Below are 23,860 nucleotides of genomic sequence, written 5' to 3' on the forward strand. Positions count from 1 at the left end.
CCATCACTACTGCAATTGAAGAAATTCCAACTGCAGCGAAATTGTATTTCTACATTTGATTCATACATTTCAAAACAATATCGACTTTTTTACATCTACTTTTCTATGGTACAAAGTAACGATTAAAGACATACATTTCAAAACCTGAAATCATAAACAATACGAATAAAAACGATAAACAACGACATTTGAAATTTTTTTTTGGACAAATATCTACATTCAATGAAACTTGTTAACATTTTACTGGAATGAGGCAGGAAACACAGCAAGTATTATACACAGCAACAACACAGGCAGGTGTGTGGATAAGGACGGTGCATTTGATGCGGGGCCGGGTGTAGTTGGGTTGGGTGTCATGGGGTTCGGTGGTGTGGGGTTTGGTGCAGTACCATTCAAGATCGTTATGCGTCTCTCCAGACCCGTCGTAATGGGACTCGCATCTGCCAGGTAGTCTAAAAGCATTTCCGAGTCGAGATATCCTGCAGAGAGGGATAAGAAGTATAAAATAACATTTTGACACATGATATCGTTGAGAGGTGAATAAATGTATACATTAGCTGAGCGCAGGCAATGAAATAATGTGGCGAGTAAGACGGACACTGTGTTTAGATCAAACGACTTAGTGCTGGCTGCGAAACAATATGACAAGGGGGGAGGGGGTATATGATTGCCTAGCACAGATAATGCAATGCTCGCGCCACCAATGGTCAACTGAATGACGAACGTCAAGCTTTCGGAAAGATTGGCAAGCGTATTGGAAACTTAACATTTATTAAGAGCAATAAATCTTTAATATGAAAAGTCAACAAATACAAAATACTAAGGCAAAAGATATTCAGGAATATACTGTGCTGATTAAACTACATTGTAGAGCCCTTGTGTCAAACCTAGCAGTAACCAATGTTTTCTTAAAGGCAACCTGTTTCAAAATTTGTCCTTTTTGTCAAATGATTTTGTTAAGACCAGATCTCCTAAAATAGATTAGCAAAAATATACAAACTGATTTTACCTATTTCTTCCCTATCTGCGTCGGTCACGTTGGCAGGGAGCATACTGTAGCCGTCACCACCGTCGGCCATGAAAGCGTTGATTAAGAGCTTGTAACGTCGCCCTCTCTCCACGGGCTCGTACTGCGGTATGGCGCACTCCGAGCACCGAGCTTCCAGACTCACGACCCGCTGGCCAACTGGCTTGCTGATATCATACGTCACGAGGATTCCTTTGAAAAATAGAACGAGGACAATTGTGGCATAGATATCATTCCACGTATCATAACTCGTTTACTTAAAGTGGTCATGTCTAAAATAGCGTGCTGACACGCAGTAAACCATTCCAACGTCCCGCAACACCAGTGTACCTATAATATAACGCTCCGTTTTAATGCTCGATGACTTGTTCCGCTACTTCTAAAAAACATTTTTTTCCTACCGCAAAGGTTACTGTTACACTGAAATGAGATTGGACATAACATGCATAGGCCTTCCTCCCAGCAAACCCGATATGTTCAGTCCGTTACCTCCCATAGCGGCCCTGCCCTTCCGAGCCCCTGAACACACTTCAGCCGCCGTCGCCACCAAAACAGCTACAGCCAATCAGAAGGTTTGATAAAGCTCATCTTGAGCAAAGCCGCAAATGACGCTGGGAAGCTATCAGCCAATCAGCTTACGTCATACATCGCTACTTTGGGTTCAGAACAAGATAACGAATCTTTGTGCCAAATAAGGCTAGCTAAATGATTATTCATGAGCAACTAACGACTGTTTGTGCCAAATAAGGCTAGCTCATTAATTACTTATGAGCAACTGTTAATGACGCCTACAGAAGCCAACATCTCCGTTCAAAAGATCAGGGCTGAGACCGGGAGGGTTTGTCGTGCATTTCTCGAGCATACTTAATGTTTAATCCTTTCCGGAAAAAACAAAAAAAAATTCAATAATAACATATCTCTTATATCCTATCGGTTTTCAACTTGGTATGGTAATATAACCTGTCTTTAATGTACACATTTCATATGAACTTTGCTTACCCACGGTATAGCTTATTTTAATTTCTTATTTTTTTGCTTTGCTTTCAGCGTTTGTTTCACTGTTACTGTTTGATTTTTTTTTAAATATCCTTTGTTTCGATGAGGACATTGACATAAGCTACCAGCTTGGGTATGTCTTCATCGAGTCCTGTAATTAAATGTCATTTAATAATAGTAAAAGTTGGAAATAAAAATAGTACCTGAGACCTGGAGGAATCGACCGGCTTCAGGCAGGTCTGACACGGAATGTTCGAACATATCGAACAGTATGTCACCGGAAATGACGATGATGTCAATGGTATTTTGAAAAGGCACAACTGTCAGAACGTCTGCCGTTGTGATGATACCTGTGGTGGTACAAAGTAACAGAATGGTTAGTATTTTCTTTTCTTTTCTTTCAATCGGTCTGATGGCACCGCTGCTCAGTCACATATACATGGCATTTGTTGACAGTTATAGAGTGTATCAAGCGTTGTCTTTGGCATAGCAACGACAAAATGTTAGAGCCATGTTCGAATTTCGACAGTTAATATGTATATGCGTATAAGAAAACGAAAGAGATTGGGGGTGGAGATAGAGAGAAGATAACGAACATGCACATGTTTACGGCGATAAGGATAAGCATTCATGACAGGTTATTTTTTCTTAGAAACAAAGTGAGCCTAACCGTCTGGCGGCCGGAACGGTATGGGAGCTCTGATGCCCCCAGAATTCCACACCGCCATCGACACGTCAGCCCACTTCGCCTCATCCGGGTTCTTCAAGTTCTGCCGCACCATGGCGTCCGTGATCACATTTCCCAGGTTGCACTCTTGCTACAATTTAAAAAAAAATGTATTTCTTTGCTGACGTCTCCGTATATATGGTCACGTGTCCTAAATGGATTGTTATATGAACATGATGAAGGGCAAACGGGAAATTAGTAAGCAGATAGTTAATTCATTGCTTCTTTTCACCAGTGGTTGCGACAGATAAGCGACCTAAGATTTGAAATGTCATTAAAAAAATTCCATACTTAAAATTTGTATACTTTAAATCATATTTATACTTATACGAGGAAGCAAGACTTCAAAAACCTTTAAACCTTCATAATATACTCTCAGCGCTTGTAAAATTAATGTACTGTTTATCTTGTTTCCTTGATGACACAAACATGGCTAGAATAAGAGACCTACCCGCCTGCAGACCTCTCTCCTTCCCTCCAGGAACACGTGAGTCCTCCCGGCCTCCTGATTGGTCAGGTTCGCCATCTCCTGTTTTAGCTCTAATACTTCTGCCAAAGTCTCATTATCTGCAATATGTTGAAGTTAAAACTGTTACAGCGAGCCTCCGCGAATAATTTCATCAGTTTGGCGAATGGCTGAATAGCAAGGTTCTTTTATTCACAACCAAGCATTTAACAAGAGGCGACGTATTGACAGCAAGCAAATATCTAAATTCAGTTTTTGGATTGTAGTTATGTGAATGGACAAAAGAAAACGTTTCATAAAATGTTGCACCCACATTCTGATAGAATCTTATACTGATTTCGGTTTGACTCTGGTCTTATTACATGTGTTGAGTTCTTTCAATTGTAGAAGGTCAACATATATAGGGGCTTATGTAAATTACAGAAAGCAAAACAGGTCTAACCCTGTGGAACGGATCCATTTAGTAGAATCGGGTTTCCTCCATACGATATCACTTCCCCATCGTCGTCAAAGGTGAGTCTCAAGTTGCCCAGGTACTTGCCGAAGGCGTAGTCCTGGACCACTAGAACCTGCCGGTCGTCAATATCGGACCGGATGGCAAGCGGGTACTCGCCGTACTTTTGGTCATCTTCAGGAGGGGGTCCTGCAAACAGACATATTGGTAGGGGAGGAGAGGGTAGGGTAAAAGAGCGTAGGATTAAACAGGTTATTGATCAAATTGATCCATCAAACGAATAATAGCTCATGTGTGACGGCAGTTGATATTGTAGAGATTTATACGATGTTAGCTTGTCCGGTCCATTCATTAATTGAACGTCGGTTACACAAAACGTCAGGACTTCTCTTTAACATGGAGTGTCTTATATAGAAAAGACACAAGTTATGGAATTTCTATTTGATAATGATGAACACTGGTCTTTGTTTTGACCCAAGACAAAGTCTTATGATATGCAATATACAAAATGAGGTCCAAAAAAAATCAAATTTCTAAGTTTTCTAAGCCCAATGTTCTTTCCAACCATTTCTATCAAGGTAATCTGAAAAATTCCAGGATCCAGAACATATGGCAAACACAGCAAGGCTTAAGGGAACAATTTATTTGAGACACGTTTTGAGATGTGCTGATATAAGGCAGGTTATCGATGACATCAATAATCATACCACCTGGTCTCTGAGAACATGAATGCTCTACGTAAGAGCAACTGAAACATACCTTTATACAGAAAGGTGTTGCTGTGTCCACCCACAACCACGTCCAGGCCGGGGACCTGCCTGGCGATTGTGATATCGGCGTCGATCCCCGAGTGTCCCAGCGCTATTATCTTGTTCACTCCCTGACCTTGTAGGTTCTGAACCTCCGCAGTTATGGCCGCAATTTCGTCACTGAAGACGAGGTTAACTATGTAAAAAAATTAAAGGCAAACGAGAAATATAGATAATTGATAAGGCAAACGTTCATCTGTGACAAGAAATATTGTAGAGATTGTATACGTTTTCTCTATACGCAAAGTAAACCCTATACCAAATATCTTTCAATCAGTCCCCCGATCCTCATTTTGAAAGGCGTATCGAAGCCTAACCGAGACGGGGGGCGATATCGTCTGCCGGGTTCAGTAGACCCCTTTGCAAGCTTTCTCCGTTAAGGTTTCGTCACATAGGCGTAGGGTAATAACAACTACGAATGATTGAGCTCTTGTTTATAAGCCATGTGAGCAGAAATAGCGTATACAAAGTCTATACTGAATAATTTCTACTTCTGGGTGCATCCTTTTTATAAGTATCGGCTTCCTAAAATCAATTGGAAAAAAGTAGTCCCATAGCCTTTTTGAGGCCGCAGGAATAGAAGGCTTTCATCCACAGTAATTAAAGGCAGAACCTATCCCTTTCCCTCCGCCGCCTTTTACCTCCCCATCCGAATTCAGATGCCCATGTTCACCCATGGACGGAGTGAGGAAATAAAGTACTGTTAAGTGCTTTTTCAAGGGCACAACGTCTATCAAGGAATACCAGGAATCGAACACGTGCCCTTTTATTCTCGTGCCCACTGTTGGCAACTCTCGTTGGTAAACAGAAATCTAAGGAAACTGTATACTCACGACCTGCGCTGACCAGGAAAGTAGTGTTGGGGGTGGTGTACCCGATCACACCCACGCGCTCCCCTCCCACCTGCAGTACCACAGACGGCCGGAAGAGCGCCTGCAGTTCCGGCTCCCTTGACGCGTCGATGTTACAGCTCAGCATAGTGAAGTTGATCGCTCTCAGAAAAGGGATGACACCCTCCACCTTTTTATCGAATTCGTGGTTTCCGAAAGCCTGCAGTAAGAGAAAAAATTTGATGATTTTTTAATTGTTATCTTTATCAATTTGGATAGAAATATAGAAACATGCATGGCTCTGTCACAACAAACAAAACATTCAACCAAAACACAACTAATACAATATAACATGTTTGAAACTACAAACACAAACAGAAACAGTAATAGTTGTATACGATAAAAGAAATATGCAGAATCTCTAGAGACAGCAATTGATAGCGATGCATAAGTGTAATCATTCACTTTATAGGAAATGTGATGATAAAAAATTAGATAAGACTGATTTAGAAAATAGAAAACAGGTATAGCGTTTAAAACATAATGCAAACGAACGTATTATCCCAATCAAAGTATCGGTAACAAAACTTATTAGATAGTATACTTTCAAACTGCTAAAAAGCAGACAAATATTCTATAAAGGATAAATAAAATGGATACATTCTTTGTACACAACCAAGTGTTTTATTTAATACCAAAGTTTTGGTTACCTTCTATCTGTCACATTCCTCAAACAATGCTTACTAGCTGTCGTGCTAACAAATGCGGTCCGAAACGTAAAAGATATGCTAATATACATATTAGTATAATGCTTTCTAAAGGAACAGAAATAAACCCACCATGACATCATACTGCATTTTGTTCATGAACCGCGCGGTGACGAGGCCTGAATAGTAGTAGAACCACAGCGTGCCCTGGAACTGGTCCCCTGCATCCAACAAGAGCACGTTGCTCTCCGATTCCCGTATCTCTCTTATCTGAACATAAAATAATTTCATTAAAGGCAACCAAATCAATATTAGGGCCCCAAAAAAGGAAATTAAAAAGATGCTGAAATCTTAATGGTAGTGACATTTATTAACATTGTTTAGCACATTTGCGTAATAACTTTATACTTTGAGCATTTAAAAACCACGCACGCAAAATCATGTTTTACGATGATCCCCTTACTTTTCGCGAGCCTACAAAAACTCCAGCTACGATTTTCAGTGAGTTCTCACATCACAACAACGTCGAAGCTGGTGTGTTACGCCGAAGGGCGGTTATACCGCCTAAACAGATACAGATACAGACAATATAAATGAAACATACCAAAGGGTGAACATTGTTTGTCAAGGCGCCCAGTTTTATTCCCTTCGCCAATTTATGTGTCCATTTTACTCTTCATGTCCTTGCTTACGCTGTGTTCTGTGTGGTTACTCTGTGTTCTGTGTGGTTTCCCTCACTATTGTCCTATTATACCCATGTATTTACGTGGTAGGCATTTCGCACCTGTTCTTCTGTGTTTTGACTTTGTCTTGCTGTGCCCTGACAATTGTTGGGATGAGGGTATTTCTAGAATGCGTATGTTGCACCCGCGTGGTTGTTAGTACCCTTTGTTTCAAAGGTGCCTGGGCACTTCAGCGACGGGGGTTATATTTTTGCTCTTGAAATCCAGCAGGACAAGGGTTAATACCTTTGTAAGTCTCCTCGCCACGCCACCGAAGCACTTCCTTGCAAGAGCGTCCCTATCTCCGCACGACCCGCCGTTTCCGCCCGCCTGCTCGATGCGAGCGTGGCAGTCATTGGTGTGGAGGATTGTCAGGTCGAAGGTCAGACATGACGTCACCAACAGGCACAGAACCGGGGTTGCAACTGTGACCACATTCATGTTTGGACTGAGGAATGAGATTAAAAAAAAAAAAATACATGTACTATTCATAACATGTATTTACACAATCTTCCGCTGTGGACGATTAAATACATGAAACGTTAGGCCCCGTCTATGGGGCCTGTGAGTGTCGGGCGTGCCGCAAGGAGAGCGATTTAGTCACACTACTCATTTCACATCTATTTTGAGCTCGCAAATCATAACAGTTGCACAACGGTTTAAACAAGTCAAACTACTGACAGTAGTATGACTTGTAGTAGGTTCTCAAATGTACCCCCATCCCAGAGGGAAAACACCAATGTTTGCTTATCAAATGTTGACATGTTCCCACGTAAGATAACGTGACAGCTAATGACCTGTTGTCTTAACTATGAAAGAAAATAACATGGTTTGGTAAGAGATCCCACTATCCAACACCACTTAACCACGTATTAATCTCCAAGTAAGTGTTGAAAGGCGAACTCCTTGCATGTGTCCTAAGCTCTCAACGTAAAGATTTTAGCTTTCAACATGGCGGATAACCGCTGAGAAGCTGAAAGGTATGGGGAAGTAGGTCAAAGTTGACAGCTACTCGAAGCAGCTGTCAAACTGTGATTCAACGATACGAGGATCTGCATGATAATATTCGTCAATAACCAACAAAATAAAAATGTATATAATCTATGTAATTGTTTACTGCTAGAATATCTCGCAAGATAAGTTGTAAGATATATGCAAAGAAATGGAATCGAGAAGTGAATGCAGATCTTATATACATAGATTAAATGAGCGAACTTGAAATATTCAACTGAGTCCCAGCATAAATTAAATAATGCTAACATAGCAAATCACATGACAATCTATATATGAATTCTTGACGTATCACTGACACCCAAGCAAACAACCGTGAATAGAAAACACGCACGCACCCTCCAGCATGACCTTCTTGACTAAGTTAATGATTAGTAATCCATGCTATATGCCTTCCTGCCAGACTATACGTCGTATCTTCCAAGCTACTACAGGCTCAAGATCATTGTCACTGAGCCTTACAACCAAAACACTACCCCTTTTAGTCAGTGGGACAAACACTTATTACTACATCTACTGATCACTGGTACTGTATATCTTCTGTATCTGTATCTATATAGCCGTTACAACCGCCATTAGGCGTAACACACCAGATTCTTCTTAAGTACTTAACAGAACAGCGTAGGAAATCTTGCACAACATAATCCTTAGAACTGTATACACCTACAAAGTAGTACAAGTTACCGAGAACTTGCTTCAGTGCCAATCTGGACGTCTCTAAAAGAACCACGCTGTTCCTTTCTGAAAGGATATGACCTTTGACCACTATTAGTGTACAGGCGGCCTGAGTCATGTATTGATTAAAATCCCCACTGAGAAAGCGCAGCTGGGGATGCATGGTTAAGCTATTCAGTGTTACTGAGAAGATTAAACGATCACAGGGACCAACCACTGAAACAGCGTGCGGCACAGGACAATTGAATAACGTAACATGCTAACAATCCGTATAATATCGTTGAGCGTTAATGTATACATAAGCCAAACGCATGTAAATGAGATAATGTAGCTGACGGGACCCCGTTGTCAAATTAAACGATCGTGTACGTATCGTCTGCAAACAATATAGACGGGGTGTGTAATAAGATACCTCACACATTTAACTCAATGCCCGTCGCCCTAAAGGTTTATTCTAAGACTAACATCAATTGTTTTGGAAGGGTTGGCAATAGTATTGAAATATGTGGTTGTGATCATTTAAGGACTACTGATATGAAATAAAGTCTCTTCAGAAGAAAGCAACATAGCAAGGCAAAAACTGAAATGATCAGATGTGTCAACCAGTGGAACAGAGTTGTGCATTTTAATTTTACTGTAATGGTATAGCTTAATGTGTATAAAATAGCTCCTTGAAACTTGACCTTGTAGTCCTTCGAAGTTGAACAAACATGTCATTGTTACGTTGTCCACGCGCATGACCCAACGTAATGCTCCGATCACAACTGTAAAGAAAGGGCCCCGCCATGTAGTTTACAGGCTGCTGTTTGCACTTTCGGGAGTGGCCCCTTGCCTACGTGCCGGAACTACACTTCCCACGGGCACCGGTGCAAATATTTTCTACAATAATGTACGAGTGGCGGCGAGAATAGAAGTTGAGTACAACTTGAGCCCGCCGTCACTTTGTCTTCATCCATTTCTGTATCATTTGATTTTTTTTTTAATAAGAAGAAAAAAATGTGACCCAAACGTAAGCACCTGCGAACAGCTAGTATAAATAAAGGGGTCTGGTCAAATTCGGCGAGCAGTAGTTTTATGACAGCAAATTGAGGGCAGCTGTGGATATGGCGTTTAAAAAGAGTTAAAAATTGTTGACTTCGCACCAATTACTAAATGGGTATCTTACAACACTCAGAAACGAACCAGGAACAGCCATGACTTCAACGGTTACAGAGCTAGGAAAGGTTGAGGTGTTCAAATATTTTCTTAATGGGACTCGCCAATAAAGGAAGGAAAGTACAGCTATCCTTACAACGCCCGGAGTTTGATGTACAACTTAAGATTATGTGTGACAGAGCATGAGATGTAAAATGACTAGCTACCACCGCGTTTTAGCTGCACAGAAACATAATCTGATACAAAGTTCAGCTATGTAGTTTGTCCTAGGTCGGATCTGTCATAGCCCTGTTGATGGCCTTGATACAACACCGGAAGTATGCAACATCTAATAATAAAATTCCACCAGGGCACATAATTTCGACACCCGGAAAAGATACGCCAGGACAGATATCTCCGACCTTACAACCCTCAGTATATTGTACTGTTGTATATCTAAACTGTACATACCTGGAGGGGGGGGGGGGGGGGGTCAATAGAGATCTCTAACTGTGTGTCAAAGTGGTAAATTTTTGCAACCCGGCGGATCAATGTTAATGGAGGTTGACCCTTTTTGTCCTAGTAAACGACACTAACAAGAGGTTTTGCGTATTAAAAACAACGTCGATAGTCTAGCAAAGAAAGTGAATGATTAAGGAAACAATTAGGAATAATTAAGAAATGTATGGACGTAACCTACCTTTGAATTTGACGATTATATTCTGTGATAGACCAATGTACGTGTCATGTGTTCTACCCTTTATCTTAGGCACCTTGCAACGCCCAAAGCAAATAGCAAAGGCGGTATGCAACCTTAGTGTTTAATGGATGACGTATTGTACGTTTGCTACTGTTCAACGCCGGAAAGAAATTCTTTAGTCCCTGTCAAGATAAGTGAATTGTTGCTCCGTTGCTGGGTTGTGTTTTGGCAATTGCCACAACTGGACCCTCATGTCAAAGACCACTTCATCTTTTCGGGAGCGCTTTAGAATTGACCTTGTTGCGCAATTTTTGAACAGAATTGTCAATCTTTCTAACAAGGAAAACGATTCACTTGAATGTCTGCAAATAGTCCGTACAAATAAAGCCCGTCATATAATACAAAAACTCGTGGCCGGATTCTTTAGTGAGTTATTCTAATGGAGTTGTTTTTCTTTAATTTATTTTCTTTTGTTTGTTTGTGGTTATCTCTTTTTGCCTGAGTCTTTGGCGTACTCTCCAAGCAGACGTCAGTGGAAAAGATCGTGACCTTTTTTATCCTCTGCCCCATTTTTCATCGGCCATCTCCACTAACTGTTAAAAAGGTCACGATGTTCTCCACTAACCTCTGCTTGGAGAGTGCTTTGGTTACCTCTAACAGGGTGTAACTTCGTGTTCACTCTAGGTAAAGAGACTGACACGCACTGCACACGTGGTTTCTTTATTTACTACGTCATCACGGTTTGCTTGGTCAACAGTATAGGTGATAAACAAACGTGGGGATGGTCCATTTTTATGGTGGGGTTTTCCTTAGAAAAACTGATAGGATGTCAAAAGAAATATTTCCACCACCCCTCAATATTTGTATATGATAGACCCCCAACCCCATTTAGCTGCACTACATGGTCCCAGAATCGCAGACACAGATGCATAGATAGTTTTACAAATACGGCATTGAAACGTCCGACTGTGCTTTGACAAGTCATCCTTGTAACGCTATCCGCCAATGTCCTTGACCTCAAATGCCTCTTAAGATACTCACAAGCTCGTCGAATCACATTTACCCCCTCCGGCTCCCTCCATCCATCCACACATACATGACATTGAAATCATTTAAAGGTCACCAATGCAGCTGTCCTAGACTGCCTGTAAACATATCTTTTATGTACGCTGCTAGCTAAAAATAGTACAGGGTCAGCTCCTCTCGTAATACAATTAAGATTAGACATAGAAACTTGTGTTCCCCGCATACATGGGCCAATCAGGCTACTCTTACCATAGACAAAACGATTGATAGATTAGAGTCTTACTTACCTTGTCTCTGTTTGTGCAGCCCTGGTCAAGAGGTGAAAGGTCAAACAGAGGAGGTCATTACAGTTATCGCCCCTCCCTAACTAATGTTAATTTTCACGTCATTGCCAACGGTACATTTTGGGGAAACCCGTATAAGCAAGACCTCGACGTTTGTATATGTGTAGAATGCGGACTTTTGTCACGATCATGTGACTGTAATTATGCAGACATAAGAAGTTTCCCACAATGGACCAAACAATATGTAGGCGGACTGGCGTAATGCCAGCTGCAGTCTAGATGGACATTAGCGAGATAATATCTAATCAAGTACACTGGTAATCATGTTACCAGGTACAGAAATTCACTTTGATATTGACACAAGGACACGGGCATGTTGTAAGTAATCGTTGTTAAGTAATATTATGGCAACAACAAAAAAAACGTGGAAACGTTGTTTGGTTTTGAAATGTGATGTCAACGCGTCTGTTTAAAGAAATAGATATAATGTAGTAATGCGCTTCAGCCCTTGACGTTATCCAGATTGCGAGGAGGTGGCGGGGCCAATTTCATGCAATGCTCAGGTCAGAGGTCATACAAAATCTATATTCCATGATTTTTCGGTATCTATTTCATAATTTTGTGCAATCTGTGGTGCAAGTTGGTCACAACGCCGCCGCATCTGGGCGTTCCAAGTCACTTCGCGGCCCCATGTGTAAACAAACTGCACTAGAAAAAGTATGGCATAAATAGTAAGAGACAAATGTCCTCATTTGCCCTAAGTGCCTTAACTGATGTTCATATGATTCTTGACCCGAGCAATTGTATTTGCATAACAAACCGGTTTGGATTTGACACACAAGAAGACGCGACTTGATTCCGACTACGATGCGGTCATTCAGAAGCGTTAGGCATCGGCCATTTTGCATTGTTGAGGGTTGGTTCCCCGATGGTATTTTTTCACTACAACAAAGGAATCTACAATCAAAATTAAAAGGCAAGCTTCGTAAGGTGGAATTTCTAATGGTAATTGGGTTAACAAAGGGGTAGTATTGGAATACACAAAACAACCGAAATTGTATAGGGTTGAATATAGTGCTGCGTACTGTGTACCGGTACTGTACCGTAAAAATTAATTAGGTACAGGTCCAAAATACCGAATCATGACGTACCGGTACTCTACCGATATAAATTCACACCAAGTATGTGCTTATTTTGTGACTGATCTCCTGACGTCATGGCCTCATGTGATACCAAACATGATCAAAGTGACACCTTGGAACAGCGTAACAAATATGCAACAGATCATTCAGGCAGGCGGGAAGTTTGGCTGTAGGAAACCAAGTTATGTCCTTGGAATAAAGATACTGACATTATTGAAGAAGTTCAGAAGAACACACGTTACTTTTTCAAATTGTTCAGGTACAGGTCTGGACCTGTACCTAAACCTCTGTACCGGTACCTGTACCTGTACCTGTACCTGATGTTACGTTTAGGTACGCAGCACTAGCGTTAGATGTCAATAGAGGGTTACAACAGGTTTTAAGTTTACTTCTGTATTTACTTCGTTAATACAAACTATCACATCGGACTATATCAACATATCTCTCGTAACAATTTGATTAGGAACGCATAGCCGTAACCTATTTATTGCATGTTGTCTATTAATGATATGATAAAACGTTTACGCGCCTGGAGTTTTAAACCTTAAAATGCCCAAACCAAACTGCAAATACATACATGTCAGACCGAAACAATCAAAGACAGACACACAAAATCACCGTAAAGGATAGGGGGTGGGTACCGGCACCGTGTACCGGTACAAAACCGGTATTTTGTTATGGACCGGTCCAAAAAAAAAACGGTCCGGAAAAAATCAGTGGACCGGCCTATGGACCGATTAGAAAATTCACAGTACAAGCAGGCTACAAGCATGTGGTCATTTACTAAGAAAAAAACAAACAGATTTGTTGCTCTTTTTTTCGAAGACGTTAGCTGTGAATCATACCTAGAAATACTTAAAGGATGAGTCAACAGACGGCGAGGAGAGTATAATTAATTTTGAGACTAAGTGCGAACCTAATAAATTATGTCATTCCAGACATGATATCTAGTTGCCAACTATATTGTTTGCTCTGAATCTCTTTTGTGAGATCATAGATATTACTTACCTTGAAAAAGGTTGGATGCTTTGTTACATCTTCGGTTCTCTTTCTGCACATTAGTGTGCATGGAGAAAAATCATATCGTTGTAATATACAATTTGAACATAATTTGTAGGACTCACAGCGACCTTTACTTGTGTCTCGCTCTCCAAAATATGATGTACTGCTTCACTACTATAAAGGCAGGTACAGGTACAGGTCCGGACCTGGACCTGACCCTCTGGACCTGGACCTGGACCGGACCTGAATTTTCTGTACTGGTACCCACCCCTAGAAAAGGATGAACTTATTTAAACCTTCTAACAACGTCCAGAACTAGATGTGCGAGCGTAAGATGTAACAGGCTTTTTAATGCAAAATAGGCAACTGTCCACCTCTGCTTGCACGTCCTGTTGAAAATAAAGACGGAAAAGTACGAAACAACTTTTGACATTGAAATCCATTAATCATTAAAGAAATTTAAGTCGGAAAAGAGTTAGCAAAGATTTGTCACAAAAACGTACAGAGTCCATTCCAAGTCACCACACGGATTTTTTTATGATATTTGTAATATATTCGAATTATTGTTATATAATTACAGATCTTTAGAAATATTCATAAATGTTTCTAAAAAAGAAATACGAGAGTACCATGTTTTAGAAGTTGTTATGATAATTTGCAAACATTTCGAAAGTGACAGTCAAAAGAGATCATTTTTTTAATAGATTTGAAATATATATTGGTCTGTGTCAAGTTTCGAAAGATTTCGAAATAAAGATTTGGGTCATTTGCCCACCGTAACGAGGCGCTAATCCTAACAAAGCATGTTTTGGATCGAGCGGGGACCGCCGACCGCGCAGGAAGGCACTGTGGCGTGACACTGTCTGTGGACATCGGCAAGAATACCTCCAGAGGATAAGCACAATTCAACTGTAATTTTGCTGCACAAAAAGGGCCAGCAAAAATTGCAAATGATCAGTGGTCAAAATAGCACACGTACTGAGCAAAAGCAAAAGTTTTATCCACGTCAAATAAGCCCAACAATCGGCACAATGCAAAGGGAGCTCAAGGGAGAGCCGGCTAGCCCCAAAGGGTTTTTTGATCTGTCACTCAGTTCGGCAACATGTACAGTCAAAGGGAGGCTTCCTTTTCCCATGGTATCAGTAAATTGTAAACCAAAAGGCAGTGTTATTTTTTGTAGAGATTCTTACGGACAAAATCACGAAGATTCTGGAAGAAAACACCAAAAAAGACTGTAGATCTCTGTTGCAACAATTCTAACATGTGGCGGCCTGCCTGGGGGAGTCTATTCTGTGTGTAGGGGGAACTTTCTTAGAAACTATTGTCAAATAATTATAGATACAAAAGTTCACACCAATACTACTGTAATGCTTGGATTGTAGCATTCAAATCTTAAATTCTATCAACATACGTTAAAAGATAGATATTTAGGACAACGTGTTTTAACTCCTCCCCGGGAGAAACAGCCATGCCATCTGCCGGGGGAACAACAACATGGGGACAAACTTCCCACGAGGCGTTCTGGTTCGGAAACAAATCCCACAAGAGAGGACTTTATCTTACACAGTCCAGCTAACAATAAAGCCTGTTTGTTTTCTGTACTGGCTGATTGGCGTTCATAATTGGACTGGACCTGGTGGAGTTTCTGCAGGGTTTTTTTACGTCCCAGTTGAACATTCTTGTTCTAGCGGTCCCGGTGGGGAGGGCAGCACGGCAGGCTACTGTTACCACTTACAGCTTCCTTCGGAACTTTGTTATTTCTGTCGCATTTTGGGTCATTTCTGCAAGATTTCTAGGTTTGATTGATAGAGAATCCGAGAGACACTAATAATGTTTCTTTAGGATTGTTGTCCTGCTAACGTTAGAGGCAGAAATTAACTGTTTGTTTACATTACGCCCGACTCGGCGTGAGAGCCCGGCGGGGGGTCGCCGCTCCTTTCAACCGTCTATTTTTGGGTGCTATTAACTAATTAACAGCAGGTTGTGACTTTCTTCTTTCGAAAAAATGATTCAGATTTCGAAATTAAGGCAGTGTGCTGTAGCCAATCTTTAGAAAGTATCAGAAATGTTGTTCCCAGTGCCATGAATATTTTGAATATTCCACAAAAATGTGGGAACATTTAGAAAGTGTAAACACATTTAGAAATGTAAGAAACCATGCCATTTATATTACAAATAGTTACAAAGGTTTCAAATTAGTTCTAAACAATGGCAAAAAACATCCGTGCGGTGTCTTGGAATGGACTCTATAAGCTAAAATAAAAGCATCATTTTATAGTAAACAGATTTAAGACAATGCTGTAAATAGTAGTATACAATGTAAATTACAGGTCCTGGATTGAAAGACATTCAGCTGTCAATAAGATATTACGGCCGTGATTTTGAAAATTAAAATCTTGTTACGGCCGACACCACGAGGTGCAGACTTTGCAAAACCCTCATTCGACCGTATGGGGTCCCCAGGCGTGTTTTAATGTGTGCCGTGTCAACATTTTTTCGTCGGAGAAAAAATCCTTTGAGTTTGTACATGTACATGTCTTACAACTCCTTCTGAATTTTTTACCGGGATTGGCCAATTTTTGCGGAAGTTATACTCTAAAGTGTGCGTATTGTCCGCTGGGGTCCAAACGGACCCCAGATGATTTCGCATTGTTTATTAAGTAAGTTGAAAGAAACTCCTCATAACACCCAGACGGTATAATATATCCTCACCAAATTTGCAGGGAGTGATGTTCACGTAAATTTTAATAATTTTTGTAAATTTCGTGACGTTATGACGTAATATGACGTAATGACGTAATTATGACGTCATTGATGTGATTTTATAAGCTAGATAGGAAAGTCCCGTAATATCGAAAGGTATTAAACAAAATAGAGTATTAATTTATTATAAATTATTGATTTTAAGGTATGCCAAGGCATACGACGTCCATGGCGATTATGTTGACGTCAAAATGACGTCATAGAATGAAGTCATGTGTTGTTAGTGATCCCTGGGATCCGCCATCTTAGATCGGCCATTTTGAAATTTTTAAAATACTTTTTTTCCATTTATGACCCCAAATCACAAACGAAAGAGACTGGAAACATTATGAATATTGAATGTTATATGTTGTTACTGGTCAAGAAAATACCAGGTAGTGACGAATTTGAAGGCAAAAAGCCTGTTTATACCTAAAATACTCATCTTGTCCGCCATCTTGGATTTTGAGCGATTACGTCATCGAATTAGCATAAATTATGAATGATAAATCATGAAAGTTACGTCTAATTACATATGATGTTATACATGTTGGAAAACTAGTGTGGTTGAGCAAGAAAACCTGAGAGATATCATTGTTCTTACAAAAATAGTGACTTTTTGATTAAAATGCCTGTCAGAAACCCGATGCCATGGCAAAAGGAAATATGATAAACTTAAACTATTATCGCAGAATTGTTGCTAACTAAATTTTAGGAAAAGGCACCAAGTTTGGTAGTCCTAGCATACGTCGTTTGGCAGTTATACGATGACAAAGTTGGCGCGGGCACTTTTAGTCCCCCCAGTCTAGATGGGGTTAAAGGAAAATGCGGGTTCTCCTCATTTTCTGCATAAATTATGATAATGAGCATTACTCATCAACACCAAAAATTGACAAAATTTTCTCCATAGATTATCGAAACGGGATATGCACAATAACTACAAGAAGATCCACCAGAAATATATTTAGGGGGCAAAGCAAAATGGGGTCCGTTTGGACCCCATACGGCCAGATTCGTCGCAAAAATGTGTCGGTCGGATGAGGGATAATATGCAAATTCGATGTAAACCGTTTTCGGCGCGGGTGAAAGTTTGCATCGCGGACGCAAAATGTAAACCGTTTCAATTCGAAATACATCCGAAACGGTTCGAACCGTTTTATTTTTTGAATCATGAACTCGTTTTAATACCATGGAAGTTAACACATTCAAAACTTAAAACATTCCGTTTGAAGTAAGGCCGTGTGAAAGTATTCTGTGTCGTCGATAGACCGTGGATTAATGATAGTTTTACAAATTTAAAAAAAAAAGTACTCAAGGCACCTACAAAAACATTCTGACAACAATTTGGTTATTTCTTTCTGGTCATGTTGCAAGGTTTTTTTGACACTCTCAGTCAGTCTGGCTCCCTGTCTGGCTAGATATCTGTCTTTCTGGTTTCTGGTCTGTCTCTCTGACTGTCTGGCTCTCAGTCTGTGTGGCTTCCTGTCTGGCTAGATATCTATCCGTCTGGTTTCTGGTCTGTCTGACCCTATGTCTGACTGTCTGGCCCTCAGTCTGTCTGGCTCCCTGTCTGGCGAGATATCTGTCTGTCTGGTTTCTGGTCTCTCTGACCCTCTGTCTGACTGTCTGGCTCTCAGTCTGTCTGGCTCACTCTCTGGCTAGATGTCTGTCTGTCTGGTTTCTGGTCTCTCTGACCCTCTGTCTGACTGTCTGGCTCTCAGTCTGTCTAGCTGGCTCCCTGTCTAGCTTGATATCTGTCTGTCTGGTTTCTGGTCTGTCTGACCCTCCGTCTGACTGTCTGGCTCTCAGTCTGTCTCGCTCCCTGTCTGGCTAGATATCTTTGTGTCTGGTTTCTGGTCTGTTTGACTGTCTGGCTCTCCGTCCGTCTGGCTCCCTGTCTGGCTAGCTATCTGTCTGTCTGGTTTCTGGTCTGTCTGACCCTCTGTCTGACTGTCTGGTCCTCAGTCTGTCTGACTCCCTGTCTGGCTAGATGTCTGTCTGTCTGGTTTCTGGTCTGTCTGACCCTCTGTCTGACTGTCTGGCTCTCAGTCTGTCTGTCTGGCTCCCTGTCTGGCTAGATATCTGTCCGTCTGGTTTCTGGTCTGTCTGACCCACTGTCTGACTGTCTGGCTCTCCGTCTGTCTGGCTCCCTGTCTGGCTAGATATCTGTCTTTCTGGTTTCTGGTCTGTCTGATCTGACTGTCTGGCTCTCAGTCTGTCTGGCTCCCAGTCTGTCTAGATATCTGTCTGTCTGGTTTCTGGTCTGTCTGACTGTCTGGCTCTCCGTCTGTCTGGCTCTCAGTTTGTCTGGCTAGATATCTGTCTTTCTGGTTTCTGTTATGTCTGACCCTTTGTCTGACTGTCTGGCCATCAGTTTGTCTGACTCCCTGTCTAGCTAGATATCTGTCTGTCTGGTTTCTGGTCTGCCGGACCCTCTGTCTGACTGTCTGGCTCTCAGTCTGTCTGGCTCACTGTATGGCTAGATAACTGTTCGTCTGGTTTCTTGTTTGTCTGACCCTCTGTCTGACTGTCTGGCTCTCCGTCTGTCTGGCTCCCTGTCTGGCTTGATATCTGTCTGTCTGGTTTCTGGTCTGACTGACCCTCTGCCTGATTGTCTGGCCCTCAGTCTGTCTGGCTCCCTGTCTTGCTAGATGTCTGTCCGTCTGGTTTCTGGTCTGTCTGACCCTCTGTCTGCCTGTCTGGCTCTCAGTCTGTCTAGCTGGCTCCCTGTCTAGCTTGATATCTCTCCGTCTGGTTTCTGGTCTGTCTGACCCTCTGTCTTACTGTCTAGCTCTCAGTCTGTCTGGCTCCCTATCTGGCTAGATATCTGTCTTTCTGGTTTCTGGTTTGTCTCTCTGACTGTCTGCTTCTCAGTCTGTCTGGCTCCCTGTCTGGCTATATATCTGTCCGTGTGGTTTCTGTTATGTCTGACCCTCTGTCTGACTGTCTGGCTCTCAGTCTGTCTGGCTCCCTGTCTGGCTAGATATCTATCTTTCTGGTTTCTGGTTTTTCTGATCTGACTGTCTGGCTCTCAGTCTGTCTGGCTCCCTGTCTGGCTATATATCTGTATGTCTGGTTTATGGTCTGTCTGATCTGATTGTCTGGCTCTCAGTCTGTCTGGCTCCCTGTCTGGCTAGATATCTGTCTTTCTGGTTTCTGGTCTGTCTGATCTGACTGTCTGGCTCTCAGTCTGTCTGGCTCCCAGTCTGTCTAGATATCTGTCTGTCTGGTTTCTGGTCTGTCTGACTGTCTGGCTCTCCGTCTGTCTGGCTCTCAGTTTGTCTGGCTAGATATCTGTCTTTCTGGTTTCTGTTATGTCTGACCCTTTGTCTGACTGTCTGGCCATCAGTTTGTCTGACTCCCTGTCTAGCTAGATATCTGTCTGTCTGGTTTCTGGTCTGCCGGACCCTCTGTCTGACTGTCTGGCTCTCAGTCTGTCTGGCTCACTGTATGGCTAGATAACTGTTCGTCTGGTTTCTTGTTTGTCTGACCCTCTGTCTGACTGTCTGGCTCTCCGTCTGTCTGGCTCCCTGTCTGGCTTGATATCTGTCTGTCTGGTTTCTGGTCTGACTGACCCTCTGCCTGATTGTCTGGCCCTCAGTCTGTCTGGCTCCCTGTCTTGCTAGATGTCTGTCCGTCTGGTTTCTGGTCTGTCTGACCCTCTGTCTGCCTGTCTGGCTCTCAGTCTGTCTAGCTGGCTCCCTGTCTAGCTTGATATCTCTCCGTCTGGTTTCTGGTCTGTCTGACCCTCTGTCTTACTGTCTAGCTCTCAGTCTGTCTGGCTCCCTATCTGGCTAGATATCTGTCTTTCTGGTTTATGGTTTGTCTCTCTGACTGTCTGCTTCTCAGTCTGTCTGGCTCCCTGTCTGGCTATATATCTGTCCGTGTGGTTTCTGTTATGTCTGACCCTCTGTCTGACTGTCTGGCTCTCAGTCTGTCTGGCTCCCTGTCTGGCTAGATATCTATCTTTCTGGTTTCTGGTTTTTCTGATCTGACTGTCTGGCTCTCAGTCTGTCTGGCTCCCTGTCTGGCTATATATCTGTATGTCTGGTTTATGGTCTGTCTGATCTGATTGTCTGGCTCTCAGTCTGTCTGGCTACCTGTCTGGCTAGATATCTGTCTGTTTGGTTTCTGTTATGTCTGACCCTCTGTCTGACTGTCTGGCTCCCTGTCTGGCCAGATATCTGTTTTTCTGGTTTCGGGTTTGTCTGACCCCCCGTCTGACTGTCTGGCTCTCAGTCTGTCTGGCTCCCTGTCTGGCTTGATATCTGTCTTTCTTGTTTCTGGTCTGTCTAATCTGACTGTCTGGCTCTCAGTCTGTCTAGCTCCCTGCCTGGCTAGATATCTGTCTGTCTGGTTTTTGTCTGTCTGACCCTCTGTCTAACTGTCTAGCTGTCAGTCTGTCTGGCTCCCTGTCTGACGATATTTCTGGAAGTTTGGTTTCTGTTATGTCTGACCCTCTGGCTGACTGTCTGGCTCTAAGTCTGTCTGGCTCCCTGTCTTGCTAGATATCTGTCTGTCTGGTTTCTGGTCTATCTGACTGTCTGGCTCTTTGTCTGTCTGGCTTCCTGTCTGGCTAGATATCTTTCTTTCTGGTTTCTGTTATGTCTGACCCTTTGCCTGACTGTCTGGCTCTCAGTCTGTCTGGCTCCCTGTCTGGCTAGATATCTGTCTGTCTGGTTTCTGTTATGTCTGACCCTCTGTCTGACTGTCTGGCTCTCAGTCTGTCTGACTCCCTGTCAGGCTAGATATCTGTCTGTCTGGTTTGTGGTCTGTCTGACCCTTCGTCTGACTGTCTGGCTCTCAGTCTGTCTGGCTCCCTGTCTGTATAGATATCTGTCTGTCTGGTTTCTGTAATGTCTAATCTGACAGTCTGGCTCTCAGTCTGTCTGGCTCCCTGTCTGGCTACATATCTGTCTGTCTGGTTTCTGGTCTGTCTGACTGTCTGGCTCTCCGTCTGTCTGGCTCCCTGTCTGGCTAGATATCTGTCTGTCTGTTTTCTGGTCTGTCTGACCCTCTGTCTGACTGTCTGACTCTCAGTCTGTCTTGCTACCTGTTTGGCTATATGTCTGTCCGTCTGGTTTTTGGTCTGTCTGACCGTCTGTCTGACTGCCTGGCCCTCAGTCCGTCTGACTACCTGTCTGGCTAGATATCTGTCCGTCTGGTTTCTGGTCTGTCTGACCCTCTGTCTGACTGTCTGGTCCTCAGTCTGTCTGGCTCCCTGTCTGGCTAGATATCTGTCCGTCTGGTTTCTGTTATGTCTGACCCTCTGTCTGACTGTCTGGCTCTCAGTCTGTCTGGCTCCCTGTCTGGCTGTCTGGTTTCTGGTCTGTCTGACCATCTTTCTAACTGTCTGGCTCTCAGTCTGTCTGGCTCCCTGTCTGGCTAGACGTCTGTCTGTCTGGTTTCTGGTCTGTCTGACCCTCTGTCTGACTGTCTGGCTCTCAGTCTGTCTAGCTGGCTCCCTGTCTGGCTAGATATCTGTCTGTCTGGTTTCTGGTCTGTCTGACCCTCTGTCTAACTGCCTGGCTCTCAGTCTGTCTGGCTCCCTGTCTGGCTAGATATCTGTCTGTCTGGTTTCTGGTCTGTCTGATCTAACTGTCTTTCTTTCAGTCTGTCTGGCTCCCTGTCTGGCTAGATATCTGTCTTCTTGGTTTCTGTTATGTCTGACCCTCTGTCTGACTGTCTGGCTCTCAGTCTGTCTGGCTCCCTGTCCGGCTAGATATCTGTCTGTCTGGTTTCTAGTCTCTCTGGTCTGGCTGTCTGGCTCTCAGTTTGTCTGGCTCCCGGTCTGGCTAGATATCTGTCTTTCTGGTTTCTAGTCAGTCTGATCTGACTGTCTGGCTCTCAGTCTGTCTGGCTTCTTGTCTGGCTAGATATCTGTCTGTCTTTTTTGTGGTCTGTCTGACCCTCCGTCTGACTGTCTGGCTCTCAGTCTGTCTGGCTCCCTGTCTGGCTAGATATCTGTCTGTCTGGTTTCTGCTCTGTTTGACCCTCTGTCTAACTGTCTAGCTCTCAGTCTGTCTGGCTCCCTGTCTGGCTAGATATCTGTCTGTCTGGTTTCTGTTATGTCTGATCTGACTGTCTGGCTCTCAGACTGTCTGGCTCCCTGTCTGGCTAGATATATGTCTGTCTGGTTTCTGGTCTGTCTGACTGTCTGGCTCCCTGTTTGGCGATATATCTGTCAGCCTGGTTTCTGTTATGTCTGACCCTCTGGCTGACAGTCTGGCTCTCAGTCTGTCTAGCTGGCTCCCTATCAAGCTTGATATCTGTCTGACTCTCTGTCCAACTGTCTAGCTCTCAGTCTGTCTGGCTCCCTGTCTGGCTAGATATCTGTCTGTCTGGTTTCTGGTCTGTCTGATCTGATTGTCTAGGTCACAGTCTGTCTGGCTCACTGTCTGGCTAGATATCTGTCAGTCTGGTTTCTGTTATGGCTGACCCTCTGTCTGACTGTCTGGCCCTCAGTCTGTCTGGCTCCCCGTCTGGCTAGATATCTGTCTCTCTGGTTTCTGTTATGTCTGACCCTCTGTCTGACTGTCTGGCCCTCAGTCTGTCTGGCTCCCTGTCTGGCTAAATATCTGTCTGTCTGGTTTCTGGTCTGTCTGACCCTCCGTCTGACTGTCTGGCTCTCAGTCTGTCTGGCTCCCTGTCTGGCTAGATATCTGTCTTTCTTGTTTCTGGTCTGTCTGATCTGACCGTCTGGCTCTCAGTCTGTCTGGTCCCCTGTCTGGCTAGATGTCTGTCTATCTGGTTTTTTAGTCTCTCTGACCCTCTGTCTGACTGTCTGGCTCTCCGTCTGTCTGGCTCCCTGTCTGTCTAGATATCTGTCTTTCTGATTTCTGTTATGTCTGACCCTTTGTCTGACTGTCTGGCTCTCAGTCTGTCTGGCTCCCTGTCTGGCTAGATATCTGTCTTTCTGGTTTCTGGTCTGTCTGATCTGATTGTCTAGGTCACAGTCTGTATGGCTCACTGTCTGGCTAGATATCTGTCTGTCTGGTTTCTGGTCTGTCTGACCCTCCGTCTGACTGTCTGGCTCTCAGTCTGTCTGGCTCCCTGTTTGGCGATATATCTATCAGCCTGGTTTCTGTTATGTCTGACCCTCTGGCTGACTGTCTGGCTCTCAGTCTGTCTAGCTGGCTCCCTGTCAAGCTTGATATCTGTCTGACTCTATGTCCAACTGTCTAGCTCTCCGTCTGTCTGGCTCCCTGTCTGGCTAGATATCTGTCTGTCTGGTTTCTTGTCTGTCTGATCTGATTGTCTAGGTCACAGTCTGTCTGGCTCACTGTCTGGCTAGATATCTGTCTGTCTGGTTTCTGTTATGTCTGACCCTCTGTCTGACTGTCTGGCCCTCAGTCTGTCTGGCTCCCCGTCTGGCTAGATATCTGTCTCTCTGGTTTCTGTTATGT

The 23,860-nt window shown here is 43.1% G+C and overlaps 1 protein-coding gene across 3 annotated transcripts; it reads right to left on the bottom strand.

Annotated features, from left to right (window-relative positions):
* On the bottom strand, positions 1 to 10,363 carry LOC136421671 (snake venom 5'-nucleotidase-like). 3 transcript variants are annotated; one of them, XM_066409161.1, is made up of 11 exons: positions 10,259 to 10,363; positions 6,985 to 7,193; positions 6,149 to 6,286; positions 5,313 to 5,529; positions 4,430 to 4,615; positions 3,659 to 3,859; positions 3,202 to 3,317; positions 2,694 to 2,841; positions 2,227 to 2,373; positions 1,010 to 1,219; positions 1 to 479 (listed from the first exon to the last, which is right to left on the bottom strand). In XM_066409161.1, exons 2-11 carry the CDS (start codon positions 7,177 to 7,179, stop codon positions 241 to 243), a joined length of 1,797 nt encoding a protein of 598 aa, XP_066265258.1. In that variant the 5' UTR covers positions 7,180 to 7,193; positions 10,259 to 10,363; the 3' UTR covers positions 1 to 240. The 3 variants fall into 3 exon arrangements, with proteins under 3 accessions (XP_066265258.1, XP_066265250.1, XP_066265242.1); XM_066409153.1 differs by having other exon boundaries at positions 6,985 to 7,186; positions 10,259 to 10,356; XM_066409145.1 differs by lacking the exon at positions 10,259 to 10,363 and adding an exon at positions 8,434 to 8,557.
* Positions 10,364 to 23,860: the final 13,497 nt, after the last annotated feature.

This window comes from Branchiostoma lanceolatum, chromosome 1 (genome assembly GCF_035083965.1).
Source record: "Branchiostoma lanceolatum isolate klBraLanc5 chromosome 1, klBraLanc5.hap2, whole genome shotgun sequence".
Classification (NCBI taxonomy): Eukaryota; Metazoa; Chordata; class Leptocardii; order Amphioxiformes; family Branchiostomatidae; genus Branchiostoma; species Branchiostoma lanceolatum.